The sequence below is a fragment of the Oncorhynchus masou genome, chromosome 17, assembly GCF_036934945.1.
Source record: "Oncorhynchus masou masou isolate Uvic2021 chromosome 17, UVic_Omas_1.1, whole genome shotgun sequence".
Classification (NCBI taxonomy): Eukaryota; Metazoa; Chordata; class Actinopteri; order Salmoniformes; family Salmonidae; genus Oncorhynchus; species Oncorhynchus masou.
The window spans coordinates 36,981,347-37,001,401 of NC_088228.1; the positions used below are offsets into that span (position 1 = coordinate 36,981,347).

Genomic DNA, 20,055 nt, shown 5'->3' on the forward strand with positions numbered 1-20,055 from the left:
GGGTGGCAGGGAAAATGTATAGAGTAATTTTCTTATTTTCTTTAGGAATTAAGTGAAGTAAAAGTTGTCAAAAAGGTAAATGGTAAAGTACAGATACCCCAAAAAAATGACAGACCGTGGCCCAGATTAACAAAACACTTCTTAGGAAGTTCAAAAGATGCAATTCCTCAACAATATCTTAACATTTAATGCTTTTCTTACGAACTTCTAAAATATCTTTTCACAAATTTCTTAACTATTTTAAGATTCGCTAGGCAATCGACAGTTGAAGTCAGAAGTTTACATACACTTAGGTTGGAGTCATTCAAACTTGTTTTCAACCACTCCACACATTTCTTGTTAACAAACTATAGTTTTGGCAAGTCGGTTAGGACATCTACTTTGTGAATGACAAGTAAATTTTCCAACAATGGTTTACAGACCGATTATTTCACTTATAATTCACTGTATTACAATTCCAGTGGGTCAGAAGTTTACATACAGTAAGTTGACTGTGCCTTTAAACAGCTTGGAAAATTCCAAAAAGTGATGTTATGGCTTTAGAAACTTCTGATAGGCTAATTGACGTGTACCTGTGTACCTGTGAGGAGGTGTACCTGTGGATGTATTTCAATGCCTACCTTCAAACTCAGTGCCTCTTTGCATGACATCGGGGAAGCCAAACCTGAAAAAAAGCCATAGGTCTATTACAACCTATACTACCGGTCAAAGGTTTTAGAACATCATGGGTAGCAGCATCATGTTGTGGGGGTGCTTTGCTGCAGGAGGGACTGGTGCACTTCTCAAAATAGATGGCATCACGAGGAAGGACAATTATGTGTATATATTGAAGCAACATCTCAAGACATCGATCAGGAAGTTAAAGCTTGGTAGTTAATGGGTCTTCCAAATGGACAATAACACCAAGAATACTTCAAAAGTTGTGGCAAAATGGCTTAAGGACAACAAAGTAAAGGTATTGGAGTGGTCATCACAAAGTCCTGACCTCAATCCCATAGAAAATTTGTGGGCAGAACTGAAAAAAACGTGTGAGCAAGGAGGCCTACAAACCTGTCTCAGTTTCACCAGCTCTGTCAAGAGGAATGGGCCAACATTCACCCAACTTATTGTGGGAAGCTTGTGGAAGGCTACCTGAAACGTTTGACCCAAGTTAAACAATTTAAAGGCAATGCTACCAAATACTAATTCAGTGTATGTAAACTTCTGACCCACTGGGAATGTGATGAAAGAAATAAAAAGCTGAAATAAATCATTCTCTACTATTATTCTGACATTTCACATTCTTAAAATAAAGTGGTGATCCTAACTGACCTAAAAGGGAATTTTTACTGGGATTAAATGTCAGGAATTGTGAAAAACTGAGTTGAAATTTATTTGGCTAAGGTGAATGTAAACTTCTGAAGTTCAACTCTATCTAGCTAGCAATGGCAATCATGTTAGCATATTTCATACTGAGACACCTTGTTGGCTTTCAAATAATCAATACATAACCTTTCAGAGGAAGTTTGAGTACATTAAACATGTTCAATTGTTTTCATTAGCTTATTATCCCACTGCCCTGGGTTTTAAGACAGGGGTTTAGCTATCTTGGAATTAAGAACAAATCCAATAATTGTATCGTCAAGAATATAATTTTTTCACAACTTTTTAAGGAGAAACATAAATACCGCAAGAACATTTCCAATGACCTTTTTGAGGAATAGCACATTTGCTTTACTTTGTTCATAAGTCTATACTTCAGAAGGCATTTCCTCTTAAGGTTTTGTTGATCTGGGCCCAGAGACTTGGATATGCAGTTTTGCTAACTATTATTCGTCCTTTAAGCATTAAATGGCAAGGCGGGAATTTTTATAGCGCACGGGGCTGTAGGCCAGAAGGCCACCGTGGACAAGAGTACGGGTGGAAAGATATTCGATAGTAAAAGCATTGCATGAATCTAGCATCGTATTTGTTGGTCTGAAAAAAAAAATCATGCAATTGGTCTGAAAAAAAATCATGCAATTCTATGTCATTTTACATGTTAGCAGAATCCTTTTTTTATATCACACAATTAACCGAAATTACAGGCTAAGAATTGACAGAAATAGGCCTGTGTTTATCTTATCATATTTCTCCAATGCCAAATCCATGTGTCTTGTTTGCAACGAAACTGCCCGTTTGCAATTAATTACATCTGAGACGTCATTAGGAATCTTGATACTTCCAAAAGTTAGGCTTACCTTTCCACCCCGGACAGAGTAGGCCTAGCGAGGCAGAACATGTAAGCTTTAACTACTTTAACTCACACGTGTTTCCCTAAAAGCTACCTGGGTTTAAACATGTTCTATTGAACAGAAAGTGAATAGCTAAATCAAGTGATAGTAACATAATTGGATTACTTCCCAAACAAAGGCAGTCCCTGAATGTGAAATAACCCGAAACAATGACATCCCCATATGCATCAGTCACGTTTTAACAGGGTATTTTACCACTTGTTTCTAGCATCAAGCATCGCGGACCAAAGCTCTGTTATAGATCATTTGATATAATCGGATCAGTTGTATTTTCTTCAAAATATCTAATACAATTGTATTGGCAGCATAGGCATTTAGCAGATGTTATTGCGGGTGGAGCGAAATGCTTGTGTGCCTAGCTCCAACAGTGTCGTACTATCTAACAATACACACGTATACAAGTAAAATAATGTAATTAAGAAATGTAGAAATATTAGGACGAGCAATGTCGGTGTCCGGAATATATACAGTACCAGTCAAAAGTTTGGACATACCTACTCATTCAAGTGTTTTTCTTCATTTTTTACTATTTTCTACATTGCAGAATAATAGTGAAGACATCAAAACTATGAAATAACACATGGAATCATGTAGTAGCCACCCTTTGCCTTGATGACAGCTTTGCACACTCTTGGCATTCACTCAACCAGCTTCATGAGGCATGCCAATTGCACTCTCCCTCAATCTGTGACATTGACAAAACTGCAAATAGAGTGGCCATTTATTGTCTCCAAGCACAAGGTGCCACTGTGTAATGATCATGCTGTTTAATCAGCTTCTTGATAATCCATCCACAGATGTGGCCTATCTTGACAAATGAGAAAATGCTTACTAATTGGGATGTGAAACCAATTTGTGCACAAAATTGTAAGGAATTAGCTTTTTGTGCGATTGGAAAAGTTCTGGGATCTTTTATTTCAGCTCATGAAACCCGCACTTAATATGTTGCGTTTTATATTTTTGTTCAGTGTATTTATTCATAGTAGTACACAGGGACTGGTCTCTAAATGACCTTCTCTGCTGCTTCAAATGACTCAAACCAATCCCTTACAATGCAGTGGCAGTGTGTGGGTAAAATCATTGGGAAGCCAAACCAGAAAAAGCCATAGGTCTATTACAACCTATACTACCAGTCAAAAGTTTTAGAACACCTCCCTCAAGGATTTTCCTTTATTTTCTACTATTTTCTACATTGTAGAATAATAGTGAAGACATCAACACTATTAAATAACAGATATGGAATCATGTGGTAACCAAAAAAGTGTTAAACAAATCTAAATATTTTCTATTTGAGTTTCTTTAAATAGCAACCCTTTGCCTTGATGACAGCTTTGCACACTCTTGGCATTCTCTCAACCAGCGTCATGAGGTAGTCACCTGGAATGCATTGCAAATAACAGATGTGCCTTGTTAAAAGTTAATTTGTGGAATTTCTTTCCTTAATGTGTTTGAGCCAATCAGTGGTGTTGTGACAAGGTAGGGGTGGTATACAGAAGAGCCCTATTTGGTTAAAGACCAAGTCCATTTTATGGCAAGAACAGCTTAAAAAAGCAAAGAGGAACAACGGTCCATTACTTTAAGACATGAAAGTCACTCAATCTGGAACATTTCAAGAACTTTGAAAGTTTCTACAAGAGCAGTCACAAATACCATGAAACACTATGATGAAACTGTCTCCCATGAGGACCGCCACAGGAAAGGAAGACCCAGAGTTACCTCTGCTGCAGAGGATACATTCATTAGAGTTACCAGCCTCAGATTACAGACCAAATAAATGCTTCACAGAGTTCAAGTAACAGACACATCTCAACATCAACTGTTCAGAGGAGACTGTGTGAATCAGGCCTTCATGGTCAAATTGCTGCAGAGAAACTACTACTAAAAGACACCAATAAGAAGAGTCTTGCTTTGGTCAAGAAACACAAGCAATGGACATTAGACCTTTGGAAATCTGTCCAAATGTAAGATTTTTGGTTCCAACCGCTGTGTCTTTGTGAAACGCAGTGTAGGTGAACAGATGATTGCAGAATGAAGGAAAAGCAGCCAACTCCTTTACGACTGTTGGAAAAGCATTCCAGGGGAAACTGGTTGAGTGTGCAAAGCTGTCATCAAGTCAAAGGGTGGCTACTTTGAAGAATCTAAAATCTTTTTGGATTTGTAAAAAAAAAAAAAAATTGGGTTACTACGTGATTCCATGTGGGTTATTTCATAGTTTTGATGTCTTCACTATTGTTCTACAATGTAAAAATGTGTATAAAATAAATCAAAAACATTGAATGGGTAGGTGTGTCCAAACTTTTGACTGGTACGCGTGTGCATAAGTACGATCATTTTATTTGGATACAGCAAATAGTGTCTTATAAGCGCAATCGTATAATCAATATGGTAAAATTCCACTTAGACTATCAAGGCAGTATGAAGTTACTGCTATGGATTTTGTCCCAGAGCAGACAGTTCCACATTCCTCCACAGGGTGGCACTGCGCACCATGTGTATGCATGCACTATTTTACTCTCCGCCAGGACCCTAAATCTAGCACACTTTCTTTTTTTTTAAACGACACAATCTCTCAAAAAGCACACACACAGCATCTCTCAGACAATGACTCATGAATAATTCAAAGGCTCTTAGATGTAACTGTTATTTTATTTCGGTGGATAAATTCCCAGTTTTCCTCTTCAGAGTGTTTGTGAGAAGATGATGGGAACTCAGGGGACCGCTGGGGAAAGATTGCCATGAACCTCGACTTTGTGTGTGTGTGTGTGTGTGTGTGTGTGTGTGTGTGTGTGTGTGTGTGTGTGTGTGTGTGTGTGTGTGTGTGTGTGTAAATGCCTGTGCCTAGTTCTTTTATTTACAAAAAGACACCATGGGACTTATTAGACATGTATGGATGCCTGTTATTCTAACGCTGCTGAATCTGAGCCATTATGGTTGTATTTTTACTCTAATCATTGGTATGCAAAGCTTCACTACTCAAACAAGTTTGAGAATGCTGGTAGTGTTCAGTCATTTCACAGAGGAGAAGGCTCAGTCAGAAACCCAAATAAAGACAATATTGACCAATAACAGTCCACAGAATGTGTTAATCCAAGTTTACCAACGAAACACACACACGCAGAGAGCCAATGGCCATAGAGTGGGGGTATTCTCCCCCATTCTGCACCTGGGGTAAAGGGGTTGGCTCATTGTGTTGGAAGGGATCAGGGTCTGGGCTCCATTCAAAAGTGTCCTTGATGATTTGCTTCCTCTAATTTGATAGGACTGAAAGACAGATGGACAGAATGGTAGAAGCTCTATTCAGTATTTTCGGACCATCACTTGCTCTTACCTACTGTAGTGTCTCTTTCAGAATTCAGATCTACCTGGGGTTTCACCAAGGGCAGAGGGAAGGCAAAAATACTGTTTGGTTTGGAATGTAGCCATGTGGGATGAGAACAGGAGCAGATGTGAGGAGCTCTTGCCAGAAATGGAACCAGGCCCTAGGGACCTCCTGAGCTGAGCGCAGGTCTCAGTCCAAATTGCTGCTTCTGTTTTGTGATTCTCTCTCGAGACACGTATGTCCTCCCCTGTATCTCTCAATATACTGTACCTTTCTATGCCATGTGCTCACTGACTGATAGGGACATAGTTGCATTTTGTGAATCATCATTCAATGAACGCATTAGCTCAAAGGAGACACATTAACAACAGTATATTATTTAAACCGAAATGCTATTTTCTAAAAGACAACATTTTGCCTATAACTTTATTCAGGAATTCTTTATCAGATAACATTTACATTTGAGTGGTTTAGCAGACACTTATCCAGAGTGACATACAGGATCAATGAGGGGTAAAGTGCCAACCAGTTACCTACTTGTCCAATGCTTTAGGTGCCAGGCTACCTGTCGCCGTATGTAGCTTAGCATCAGTGGTGGGAAAAGAACCCAATGCTTTAGGTGCCAGGCTACCTGTCGCCGTATGTAGCTTAGCATCAGTGGTGGGAAAAGAACCCAATGCTTTAGGTGCCAGGCTACCTGTCACCGTATGTAGCTTAGCATCAGTGGTGGGAAAAGAACCCAATGCTTTAGGTGCCAGGCTACCTGTCGCCGTATGTAGCTTAGCATCAGTGGTGGGAAAAGAACCCAATGCTTTAGGTGCCAGGCTACCTGTTGCCGTATGTAGCTTAGCATCAGTGGTGAGAAAAGAACCCAATGCTTTAGGTGCCAGGCTACCTGTCGCCGTATGTAGCTTAGCATCAGTGGTGGGAAAAGAACCCAATGTTTTAGGTGCCAGGCTACCTGTCGCCGTATGTAGCTTAGCATCAGTGGTGGGAAAAGAACCCAATGCTTTAGGTGCCAGGCTACCTGTCGCCGTATGTAGCTTAGCATCAGTGGTGGGAAAAGAACCCAATTGTCGTACTTGAGTAAAAGTAAAGATACCTTAATAGAAAATGACTCAAGTGAAAGTCACCCAGTAAAATACTTCTTGAGTAAGTCTCTAAAAGTATTTGGTTCTAAATACGCTTAAGTATCAAAAGTAAATGTAAATGTATGGAGTAAACAATACATTATTTTCTTTACGAATGTAGTTAATTAAAAGTAGAAGTTGTCAAAGAATATAAATAGTAAAGTACAGATAACCCCCCAAAACTACTTAAGTAGTACTTTAAAGTATTTTTATTTAAGTACTTTACACCACTGCATAGAATCAAACCAGACCATTAGCATATTTACAGATCCCTGGATTTTGGGATTCATTCCTCCACGTTATTTGCGTTGTGGTTGATCGGATCAATTCAATCAATCATAGTAACCCCTGAGAGAAAGAGCTGATATACAGTACACAGAAAAACACACATAATGCTTTTATGAAGATAAGAAGATCATTTAGAGGGAGATTCTCATATGTTTGCCAGTTACCTCCGTAAGCGGGCCAACAGCCTGCTGGATAATTTATCTGACGGTTTACGCCTGAGAGGATCTAAAACGTACACTCCGAACACGTGCCAACCCCCCCCCCTCCAAATGAACAGCGCTCATGACCTACATTTGATCATTTGAGTAGAGCATGAGGCACAGGGGATGGAGGATCCTGTGGATAAGCTTGTGAGAAGCTAACACATACATCATTGGTTCCAAGTCACTTGTTTCACATTCTGTGGGCTAACATGGTCTGAAAGAGCATGGTCGACCCAGGTTCAATACCGGGTGGGTCGCATTGGTGCCGTGACTCAGATCTCGCAATTGGTTGTCTATGGTCTGCTAGATCAGTGGTTCGCGAACTGTGGGGCGTGCCCTCTGGCGGGGGCGTGAGGGGTCAGCAAGGGGGGACACGCCACAAAAAATCATATACTTTGGCCAAAAATATAAATGCAACATGTAAAGTGTTGGTCCCATGTTTAATGATCTGAAATGAAATATCCTAAAAATGTTCCATACGCACAAAAAGCTTATTTCTCAATGTTGTGCACATATTTCTTTACATCCTTGTTAGTGAGCATTTCTCTTTTGCCTAGATAATCCATCCGCATGGCAGGTGTGGCATATCAAGAAGCTGATTAAATAGCATGATCATTACACAGTTGCACTTTGTGCTATGGACAATAAAAGGCCACTCTAAAATGTGCAGTTGTCACACAATGCCACCAATGTCTCAAGTGTTGGAGCGTGTAATTTGACATGCTTACTGCAGGAATGTTCACCAGAGCTGTTGCAAGAGAATTTTAATATTAATTTATCTACCATAAGCCGCCTCCAATGTCGTTTTAGCGTATTTGGCAATAGGTCCATCCGGCCTCAACCGCAGACCACGTGTATAGCGGTTTGCTGACGTCAACGTTCTGAACAGAGTGCTTCCTGGTGGCGGTGGGGTTATGATATGAGCAGGCATAGGCTACGGACAACAAACACAATTGCATTTTATCGATGGCAATTTGAATGCATAGAGATAACGTGACGAGATCCTGAGGCCAACTGTGAAGTCCGTCTAAACAACACGAGCAATGGACATTAGACCGGTGGAAATCTGTCCTTTGGTCTGATAAGGCCAAATGTAAGATTTTTGGTTCCCAACACTGTATCTTAGAGACGCAGAGTAGGTGAACGGATGATCTCCGCATGTGTAGTCCCCACGTGAAGCATGGAAGAGGAGGTGTGATGGTGTGGGGCTGCTTTGCTGGGGACACTGTCAGTGATTTATTTAGATTTCAAGGCACACTTAACCAGCTTGGCTACCACAGCATTCTGCAGCGATACGCCATCCCATCTGGTTTGTACTTAGTGGGACTATCATTTGTTTTTCAACAGGACAATGACCCAACACACCTCCAGGCTGTATAAGGGCTATTTGACCAAGAAGGAGAGTGATGGAGTGCTGCATCAGATGAACTGGCCTCCACAATCACCCAACCTCAACCCAAATGAGATGGTTTGGGATGAGTGTGACTGCAGAGTGAAGGAAAAGCAGCCAACAAGTGCTCAGCATATGTGGGAACTCCTTCAAGACGGTTGGAAAAGCATTCCAGCGTTCTCAAGCTGATTGAGAGAATGCCAAGAGTGTGCAAATCTGTCATCAAGGTAAAAGGGTGGCTACTTTGAAGAATCTCAAATATCAAATATATTTGGATTCAACAGGTTTTTTGGTTACTACATGATTCCATATGTGTTATTTCATCATGTTGATGTCTTCACTATTAGTCTACAATGTAGAAAATAATAAAAAATAAAAAAACTTGAATGATTAGGTCAAATCAAATTGTATTAGTCACATGCGCCAAATACAACCTTACTTACGAGTCCCCCGAACCAACAACGCAGTTAAAAATAAATAACATACGGATAAGAAGAAGAGATAAAAGTGACAAGTAATTAAAGAAATGAAGTGGGTTCAAACTGTTGACTGGTCCTGTATTTATGTTTTCCCCGACAACCAGAGGGGGTGTGAACGGTTCCTGTCATGAACAGGGCTTGTGCACATAGAAATAGACGTGGTGGGGGGCACGGGATGTTCCCCAAATGCTGGAAGGGGGGCCCGAGTGGGAAAAGTTTGGGAACCTCTTTTTGATTGAGGAGGTCAATGTAGTTTACCGAGAATGAACAGTATCTAGAGCTCTGGCCTTGGTACTGTATGACGTATTAGTGTGGTTGGTCCTCACTGAATAAGTTCCTGAAACCTCTCTCCCTCTCTCTCCTCATCTCTCTCTCTCTCTCTGTCTCTCTCTCTCCTCTCCCCATCTCCCTTCTCTCTCTCTCTCCCTCTCTCTTCTCATCTCCCTCTCTCTCTCTGTCTCTCTCTCCCATCTCCCTTCTCTCTCTCCCTCTCTCTCCTCTCCCCATCTCCCTCTCTCTCTCTCCTCTCCTCATCTCCCTCTCTCCTCTCCTCATCTCCCTTCTCTCTCTCTCTCCCTCTCTCTCTCCTCTCCTCATCTCCCTCTCTCTCCTCTCCTCATCTCCCTTCTCTCTCTCCCTCTCTCTCTCTCCCTCTCTCTCCTCATCTCCCCCTCTCTCCTCTCCTCATCTCCCTCTCTCTCTCTCCCTCTCCCTCCTCTCCTCATCTCCCTCTCTCTCCTCTCCTCATCTCCCTTCTCTCTCTCTCTCTCTCCCTCTCTCTCTCTCGCTCTCTCTCCTCATCTCCCTCTCTCTCCTCTCCTCATCTCCCTCTCTCTCCCTCTCTCTCCTCTCCTCATCTCCCTCTCTCTCCTCTCCTCATCTCCCTTCTCTCTCTCTCCCTCTCTCTCTCTCTCCCTCTCTCCCTCTCCTCATCTCCCTCTCTCTCCTCTCCTCATCTCCCTTCTCTCTCTCTCTCCCTCTCTCTCTCTCCCTCTCTCTCCTCTCCTCATCTCCCTCTCTCTCCTCATCTCCCTCTCTCTCTCTCTCCACATCTCCCTCTCTCTCCTCTCCCCATCTCCCTTCTCTCTCTCTCCTCTCCCCATCTCCCTTCTCTCTCTCTCCCTCTCTCTCTCCTCTCCCCATCTCCCTCTCTCTCTCTCCTCTCCCCATCTCCCTTCTCTCTCTCTCTCCATCTCTCTCCTCATCTCCCTCTCTCTCCTCTCCTCATCTCCCTCTCTCTCTCTCCCTCTCTCTCCTCTCCCCATCTCCCTCTCTCTCTCTCCTCTCCCCATCTCCCTTCTCTCTCTCTCTCCATCTCTCTCCTCATCTCCGTCTCTCTCTCTCTCTGTCTCTCTCTCTCCTCTCCCCATCTCCCTCCTCTCTCTCTCTCTCCTCTCCCCCATCTCCCTCACTCTCTCTCTCCCCCATCTCCCTCCCTCTCTCTCTCCATCTCCCTCTCTCTCTCCCCTTCTCTCTCTCTCTCTCTCACTCTCTCTCTCTCCCTCTCTCTCCTCTCCTCATCTCCCTCTCTCTCTCTGTCTCTCTCTCTCCTCTCCCCATCTCCCTCTCTCTCTCCTCTCCCTCTCCCCATCTCCCTCTCTCTCTCTCTCTCCCCATCTCCCTCCCTCTCTCTCTCTCCCCATCTCCCTCTCTCTCTCTCTCCCCCTCCCCATCTTCCTTCTCTCTCTCTCTCCCTCCATCTCTCTCCCTCTCTCTCTTCCCATCTCCCTCCCTCTCCCTCTCTCTCTCCCCATCTCCCTTCTCTCTCACCCTTCTCTCCCTCCCTCTCTCTCTCTCACTCTCTCACTCACTCACTCACTCAACCTCTGTCACAGCTTCCACTCTGTATTGCTGCTCCAGATAAGGAATAAATATTTTTTTAAATATAGCGATATCAGTTTCCCCCTCGGACGCCTGATTTAAAATGTCCTGCCCTGGGATAGAACACACACACACGCAGATGGGGGGGGGGGAGAAAATAAGGTCATTTCAGCAGTGCTCTCCGACGTGGTTGTGACTGTGTTGTCAGAGGGGATGAGTGGACTGGTGATGGGGACGGACAGAGACAGTGGTCTGAAAGCCTCTGTTTAGACTGTGGATCGCAAGGACGACTGGGCTGACCTTGAGCAGGGCTGAGCGTGCAGACATGCACAGGCAGACATGCACAGACAGACATGCACAGACAGACATGCACAGACAGACATGCGTGCCACACGAAAGAGCTAATGTAGTCTGGATACACTGTCCTACTCACTTACCTACTGTGAATTTGATGGAAGTGATGTCTTCTTGCTAGAGATGTTTGTGTTTTGTGGTTACTGGAAAGTTTGGGTGCCTCGGAGCTACGGTTTCACCACGGGGGCAGATTTATGTTCTATTTTGTGTTATACAGTATATTCCATTATAAACCGGGTAGTTTGGGTCCTGGATTCTGATTGGCTGAAAGCTGAGGTATTTCAGACACGGTTAAAGAAGGATTTTTAAGCCTTGAGACAATTAGAGACATGGATTGTGTATGCGTGCCATTCAGAGGGTGAACGGGCACGACGAAAGATTGAAGTGCCTTTGAACAGGTTTGGTAGTAGGTGCGAGGCGCACCGGTTTGTGTCAAGAACTGCAACGCTGCTGTGTTTTTCACGCTCAACAGTTTTGCGTGTGTATCAAGAATGGTCCACCACCCAAAGGACATCGAGCCAACTTGACACAACTGTGGGAAGCATTGGAGTCATCATTGGCCAGCATCCCTGTGGAACACTTTCACCACCCGATGGGATGCTTGACACCTTGTAGAGACCATCCCCTGACGAATTGAGGGTTGTTCTGAGGGCAAAGGGGGGTGCAACAATATTAGAAAGGTGTTCCTACTGTTTTGTACACTCAGTATGTACTGTATTACATTTACTCAATTCAAAACATCCCTCAAACTCCACTTTCCCCCCCCAGTGCTGGTTTAGACCTGGGACACCAGGTGTGTTAATTAATTATCAGGTAGAACAGAAAACCAGCAGACTCCGGACCTCACAGGGTTGAAAACCTCTGCAGTACATTTTCACTTTCCTTATTTTCTCGTAATTGGACAATTGGTCTCCATGCGGTGAAAATCAAGACACACACGGACACACACAGAGGACCTGGGTGAGCTGACTCACTGTCTCCCGCAAACGCATGAACTGAGCCATCGCATTCGGGGAAGTGGGATCAGGACGAGGGTAAGTAATCCAGCAGATGAGTGTCACATGGCATGAGACTCCGTACCACGCCGTCGTCTTCTCTCCAGCTGCACAATGCTGCTACTGTTAGTTAAACAACCCCTGTTCCCGGAGAGCTACCCTCCTGTAGGTTTTCACCCACGACCCCCGTTTATCTCTTCAGCTCATTATTAGGATGAGGTGTGCTAGACTATGGTTGGAGTGAGAACTTGGAGTGAGGTTGGAGTGAGAACTTAACAGGACAGTAACTCTCCAGGAACAGGTTTGAAGAGCCCTGGCCTAGAGGATCTCTCTCTCTCTCTCTTTTGACCCAGTTACACAGGTTTGGTTCCCCCTCTCTCACACACACGCATGTACACGTACGCTCATACTCTCACCGCGTGGGGTTTGTGTGCATGAGTGTGCGTTTGTATGCATGTGTGTTTCCCTTTGTACAAGTGGCCCACGTCAGGGAACAAAACTATTGGCCTGCAGTTAATTGAATTTACAGTTAAATACGTGACCCTCTCATTGTGGTGTCACTGGGCCTCTCAATGCAGCTGCTGGTTACAGTGCGTTAGTTCATTCAACGCACACACACACACGCAAACACACGCACACACGCACGCAAACACACGCACGCACACGCGCAAACACACACGCAAACACACGCACACACGCACACACGCAAACGCACACATACACACACACACAAACACACACGCACGCACACACACAAACACACACAGCTCAGTATATTCCCACCCAACCATGAGATAACTACTAACACTGTTCTTTACGGTAATAGGCTGACTGTTATGGGGGACCCTCATTTCGTTCAACGTGGCCCTCAGAGAGTTTAATAAGGTGACCTGCGAAATGCACTGTGTGTGTGCGTGTGTGTTCTTTCATAGTGCCAAACGCTGGCATTCGGCAGACAACACACTAAACACGGCATGCATGTGTTGTGTGTGCGTAAGACGCCCATATTTGGAAGGCCGCCATACAACTTTGATTAAGACCTTAATTACCCCAGAAACCCCTGCCTCAGGCAACTGTTGTACAGGAACTACTGTGTGTGTGTGTGTATGTGTGTGTGTGTGTGTGTGTGTGTGTGTGTGTGTGTGTGTGTGTGTGTGTGTGTGTGTGTGTGTGTGTGTGTGTGTGTGTGTGTGTGTGTGTGTGTGTGTTTGGGCTCATAAGTCCAGGCGTCTGTATGACCTTTGACAATTTGGATCCTTCATATTGTATTGCTCAACACTGAACCCTAATGAAGAATTCAACATGTGTGTCTCTATTCAGCTTTCCAGTAACAGTATGGGTCAGTGGGACACTACACATGACCCCAGGGGCACGGGGGTCAATTCTGTAAAATGACTGCAGTGAAAAGGAAAATCTTGGAGAAAGGAGATGCATGGTTTTATTGAGTTAGAATAGACAGACAGCCCGAGGGTCCTATTCATTATAAGTGGACAGACCGCTAACAATTTGCCCTGTGTCATAGAAAGTGTATTAAATTCAATAACCAAATGTGTCCATCTCTCTCACTTCCCCTCTCTCCTTTCTATCATCTCCCTCCCCTGTCCCCCTGTCTCTATCATCTCCCTCCCCTCTCCCTCTGTCTCTATCATCTCCCACCCCTGTCCCTCCGTCTCTATCATCTCTGTCCCTCTGTCTCTATCATCTCCCTCCCCTGTCCCTCTGTCTCTATCATCTCCCTCCCCTGTCCCTCTGTCTCTATCATCTCCCTCCCCTGTCCCTATGTCTCTATCATCTCCCTCCCCTGTCCCTCTGTCTCTATCATCTCCCTCCCCTGTCCCTCTGTCTCTATCATCTCTCTTCCCTGTCCCTCTCTCTATCATCTCACTCCGCTGTCCCTCTGTTTCTATCATCTCCCTCCCCTGTCCCTCTGTCTCTATCATCTCCCTCCCCTGTCCCTCTGTCTCTATCATCTCCCTCCCCTGTCCCTCTGTCTCTATCATCTCCCTCCCTCTGTCCCTCTCTGTTACCCTGTGTATCAGTGAGTCATGAAGAGAGTAAGACCGGGCCACACTGAGACAAAGGTCAAGAGTGGGCCTTTTCACTGTCCTCCATATTAGGTTCCATAACTTCTCCAGCATCCCATGACCTTTCCAACCAGGCCGCCTGCCGCCCAGACACAGACTGCATGCAGCACAGGAGGTTGGTGGCACCTTAATTGGGGAGGGCGGGATACATTCCAGGCATTTATTATGAGCCGTCTTCCCCTGAGCAGCCTCCACTGGTCTGCAGTACTGTCAAAACAACACATTCATCTCTGCCTCTGATGCCAACATTAAAGAGCAAAGAGGAGGGAAGAGACAGAACTCTATAGTTGAGTGTAAGTAGGTTAGGGCAGGAATGAAGACTTAATGCACAGAGATTGATGATACATGTGGACCATCAAGGGCCTCTGTGGGGCCCGGAGGGGACAAGACAAGAGGGGCCTTTGTCGCTCACTTGTGTGTGTGTGTGGAGATATGGGGGCCAAGAGAAGATGGGGGAAGAGAGAGAGAGAGAGAGAGTAAATTAATGCGTGCAAAACTTAATAAGTCAGACCACTGCTTCCTAATGTCATTACTGACCATAATACATCTGGACCCATCTGAAACACACACTGTGTGTGTGTGTGTACATGCGTGTATGTGTGTGTGTACATGCGTGTATGTGTGTGTGTGTGTGTGTGTGTGTGTGTGTGTGTATGTACATGCGTGTGTGTGTGTGTACATGCGTGTGTGGTAGTTGTTTTTCTGTGGTGTTGCAGCTGGTAAGTTTGTCTTTATGCTATGCGCATGAGTCGCGTGTGACGATCACTTCAAATCTACATAAATGATCACTCTTCTAATTGATAAAGAACAGACTGAAAGTCATTTTTGCACATTTCAGTGGTGTTCGCCAAAAAATGTAGCCCATTTGTGTTACAGTAGTAGAGTGTTAATGTTGTCTATGATAACTTCCTCTGGCTCCATCTGCTCTGATGTGAAAGAGCAGGACAGGTGAAACAGCAGAGCTCCCTGATAGGCGTCCATTAGATTCCCATAGAGGGGTGATGGTTCGTTTGAGGATTCAGGGCTGTGTTACTCTTATCTGATTGGAGATCGATTGGTTTGATTTTTTTTCTAATGAGGTTGAAAGTTCAGCAATCGATTGACACGCAACAGCGCGCCAGTTCCTTCTCAGATGTCATGGGAAAAGTTGAGTTAAACTTCTCACCGTGGAAGTGCACTGGCCTGTCATACGACAGTGTTCACATACGAGTGTGTGTAATGCAAGGCTGGTTCAGTAATGGTCAATTCCATGGGAACAGAATTGAGCGAGGACTCAGATTGTTCACCTTAATGCACACTAAACCAAAAGCATTGATTTCAAAGTTGAACAATCCGTACAACTCTACTGTATGCACGAGGACTACTTTTACCAATTCACAACGACACATTGTAAACAGAACACATTCACTGGAAGATCTGTGCAGATGCAAAGTTTGGCAACAGAATTTATGATAAACCTCCCTCAGTTTTTTGTTGTTTTTTTTGTGACCAATTTTAAGATTCAAAGATGCCATCAGAAAGAATGGTGTGCCAGCTATGACATAGCCTCTGCCGAGTCCCCGACAACCGGACGTTCCGGTTTTTCAAGAGAAATAGGAAGAAAGACCAGTATGTACGGGGTCGACAGTGAGTGTAAAGAACACCATTTGGAACACTGCTCTTTCCCAATGACACATCTGGGCATTCCACACACGGGCTGTTTTAAATGAGCTCTGCCAATTTGGGAAATGCTCAGTACAGGGAAATGTATCGTCCCCATATCTTCTGGTTAAGGTGTGTATCCTCACACACACACACACACACACACACACCTGTATGGACACAACAAGGCGTGGGCCGGCCTGTCCAAATTACATTTGATTCCACAACTTGAAAACACCAGTGCCTGGGGAAAAAGTTCCCTCCAGACTCTCTCTTCTCTCCGCTCGCTCGCTTCTGTTTTGTCGTTGTTGCTCAGGGGGTGAATGTTTTTCTCAGAGACAAAGGGAGGTTGTTCACTCCTAGCATCCACCGTATCCACATGAAACTCTTGTATAATGATCCACCCTACAACCCTCTGGCCACATCTCTAAACCCTGCTATGTGTTCTGTGTCCACACATCCTTAGTCCAACTCTTAATCGAATGTATCCATCTATCCATTGCTTTTATCTCTCTCATATATATATATATCTACACTTTCTCCATTGTCCCAATTCACCCTTCTCTCACTCTGCATGTGCATCAGCCCATCTCTCTCCATCTCACTCTTCAAGTTTGACTTGAGACTGGTGAAATAAGTCACCTTATCAGAAGTTGTTCAAAAGAGTAGAAAGCACATTCCTACTTTTGTGGTGACCAATATCGAAGAAGGATTTTCACCCAGTCTTGAGCCTCATGCTCCTCATCTCCCAACATAACCGACAGTAACTCATGTTTACCCGACTAATGTTATTTGTTCCAAGCGCCAAACAACATACAGAAACATTCTATGAAACAAGTGATGCTTCTGTTGCTCTGTTTCAACAAGGAACATCCAGCTTTCCCTGTAGCGAGTCCTGACTCTGTGTGTGCTTGTGTCTTGTGTGAAGACAGAGCCCCAGGACTTCCCATTGCCACTGTAGGGGTGGTGTGTCATTCTGTGTTGTCTGTCAGGAGTTTCAACCTCTTAATTTGATTCTGAAAGTCTATTTTGCTGTTCAAAGGCCAGGGGTCAGAGGTTAGAGTTCCTTGGGCAGCCTTTGTGGCTGAAGTTAGGACCCAGGGCTAGGTGGCAGGGGCACACTAGATTGCTAAACTGCATGTGTGTGTGTGCACGTGTGTGTGTGTGTGTGTGTGTGTGTGTGTGTGTGTGTGTGTGTGTGTGTGTGTGTGTGTGTGTGTGTGTGTGTGTGTGTGTGTGTGTGTGTGTGTGTGTGTGTGTGTGTGTGTGTGTGTGTGTGTGTGTGTGTGTGTGTGTGGCCTAGGTCACACAAGACATGACTCAGCAGGACGAGGAACATGGCTTAGGGCTATTGGGGTGAAAGATCAGACTCTGTTGGATGTCCAAGAAGGGGTCCTAGTTGAGACTGTATTCACTTGTTTCAGACTGCGCTCACAAAACTCTCCATTGTCCTAAAGCAGGGCTATCAAAGTCATTTGGCCAATGGGGACAATTCTTCACAGGCAAATATCAGGAGGGCTGCAGTTTGGCAGGAACAAAATCTTAGTCAACTTTTTAAATGTATTTTCTTTCAAATAAGCCAACGATATACGTATATGTCCGCAGTATATCGCAGACGCGGAAGTAGAAGGGTGCGGCCTGGGGAGGGAAGGGAGAAGAGGAGTTATGGAGCTGGGGAGGAGGAGGACGGAGGAATTAGATTTGGGGTGTGAGAGAGGGAGCGGGGAAGCGTCGGTCCTGCATAGGACGTCAGTGCTAGGTTTATTTTGGGTTGATAACAGCCTGAATGCCTCTGCCCAGACAAACAGACACCAGAGCGTTCTCTCCTCATACAGTGTGGTTAAGAAAGACCACGTTGTTTACAGCGCAGACATTACTGAACGCGCACAAAACCACAATGCTGCACTCGCTCACTCATCTTGGTGAAAGAGGCTGGATGAGGGGAGCATAACTGTGTAAACATGGTCGAGGGTTCATGGACCCCAGTCTGAAGACAGGAATGTGTGCTCTCTTCCTCTCTAGAAAAGGAAACACACAAACACACACACACGTGCCAAGTCCCAGTTACTGAAAGGTTTGTGCGTCTCATGCAGAGTGGTGAGAGAGCAGATATGAGCAGAGTGAAAGAGGACCGGGTAAGTTACTCTCCCTCTACCTCTGGGACGGTGATCAACCCCAAGAATAAACCCATCTGGTAGTGACGACATTATGGCAGCTAACAGTACAGCTCTTGGAATACAGCCGCAGGTGTGGATAGAATATAGATCCTACAGAATCGAATATATTACTATCACCCAAACCGTGGCTAAGATAAATACAGGATTTTGAGCTCCCATAACTCTTAAGTCAGGAGAAATCCAGGTAAGCCTAACCTTTTCAGCTGTGTTTTTTTTTAAGTTGGATGGAGAAATTCCTGGAAAATGGCACAAGGCTACCATCCGAGAGGTCCTGCCCTGACTCCTGTCCCACGGTGACAAGATGCACCTCTCATCACAGTCGTAACAGGGCACAATGTTCCGCGGTCATGCAAATATGTTCTTCCCCTCACTTTATTGAACAATAAATTTGTCTCAAGCTCAAGCAGCCAGACACTAAGTTCTATCCACTGGATTGGTCTCTCTGACGAAAGGGGAGGGGTCAAGTGGAGGCAGTAACCGGTGCTCAAGGATTTAAAGTTGTCCTACTGCGGTCTGCACACGGAGCCAGTAGGGTAACGGGACCAGGAAAGGATAGAAGTCTGTACCATGAAATTGGAGCAATAACCAAGGACATTTTGATTCATTTTCTATAGCTTTTTGGGCTATTTTACCTGTTTGTTTTTTTGTCTCACTGAGATGTAACATCTATTTAAACTTTAGACCTAGCAGAGCACACATGCCATCAACTACCAGACAAGGATCAACATCAAAACATCATGTGGACGTGGGAAGAGAATTGATGCGTTTGGACAAGATGACCATGACATAAAATTGGAATATTTCCATTTTTCACCCCGTAACCATTACCGCCCTTCTGTATAAGTCGGGAAAGTCGTTTTCCAGCGTTTTATTCTCAACTGGGAGAGTCGGCCTGCCAAAGAAAACTGTTACTCAAGGCATCTTAAGAGAGGCATTTCTCCATCTTGCAGGTAAGAAAAGTGTTTTTTGTCTGACATTCACCTGGTCATGTCTCGTTACATTGAGCTCTTAGCTGCTGGGGGGGGGATTTTAGGCTGTGTTCCTGTTTTGATATGATAGCCTAAAGATTTCATGTTTCCGAGCAGCCAATGAGAGATCCAGGATTGATTATGACGAAGACCTTGTTCATCTGTTTCCCGCTGGTTCTCCTGGCGGGACGTCTCCTCATGGTCACCGGACAAGCCAACGAGCCCAACCAACCAGAAGCCCTGCCGTCCGCCACACAGACACCAGTCGTCTCTGGTAGAGTGGGCCTGGCGAGGCTCAACGCCAATGGCTCCGCTCCTCGGCACATGCGGCCTTTACCGCCAATGTGCTTGGGGCCTACCGAGATCAGAGACACATTTAAGTACATCAACACTGTGGTGTCGTGTCTCGTGTTCATCGTCGGTATTATCGGGAACTTCACGCTCCTAAGAATCATCTACAAGAACAAGGGCATGCGCAATGGCCCCAATATTCTCATCGCCAGCCTGGCGCTGGGAGACCTGCTGCACATTGTGATCGATATTCCCATCAATGTGTACAAGGTGAGAACAATCAAGCACACGCCAACATAGGATAAACACGCGCACACACACACGTCCACACAGTGGTCAAGTGGTACAGGGTGAGAAACAGGCTGTACTGTAATATTTTCTCTGTCCACGTCTGTCTTACCCGGTCATACAATAGCATACGAATTGGATGATGTAACTGTATCATACATCTCTGAAGGATGTGTAGTATTACACGTCTTTATTTGAGACCAAGTTGCTTGTTCCTCTATAACAACAAAGGAGAATTATTGATGTTGATGGTTAGGGGAAATAATGAGAAAATGTAGCAGGTTAGGTGAATTGGGTTTAGTTTAGAGTAAGGGTTAAGGGAAGAGTTAGCTAAAATGCTACCGGTGTCCCCGA

The 20,055-nt window shown here is 44.6% G+C and overlaps 1 protein-coding gene across 1 annotated transcript in view; it reads left to right on the plus strand.

Annotated features, from left to right (window-relative positions):
* Positions 1-18,675: 18,675 nt before the first annotated feature.
* The window catches only part of LOC135558963 (endothelin receptor type B-like), a 61,537-nt gene continuing 60,157 nt past the window's right edge, over positions 18,676-20,055 (plus strand). The window contains exons 1-2 of the mRNA XM_064993215.1: positions 18,676-19,104; positions 19,240-19,683. Of these exons, the coding sequence (XP_064849287.1) occupies positions 19,243-19,683 (441 nt within the window). The 5' untranslated portion in view covers positions 18,676-19,104; positions 19,240-19,242. The remainder of the gene's footprint in view (positions 19,105-19,239; positions 19,684-20,055) is intronic.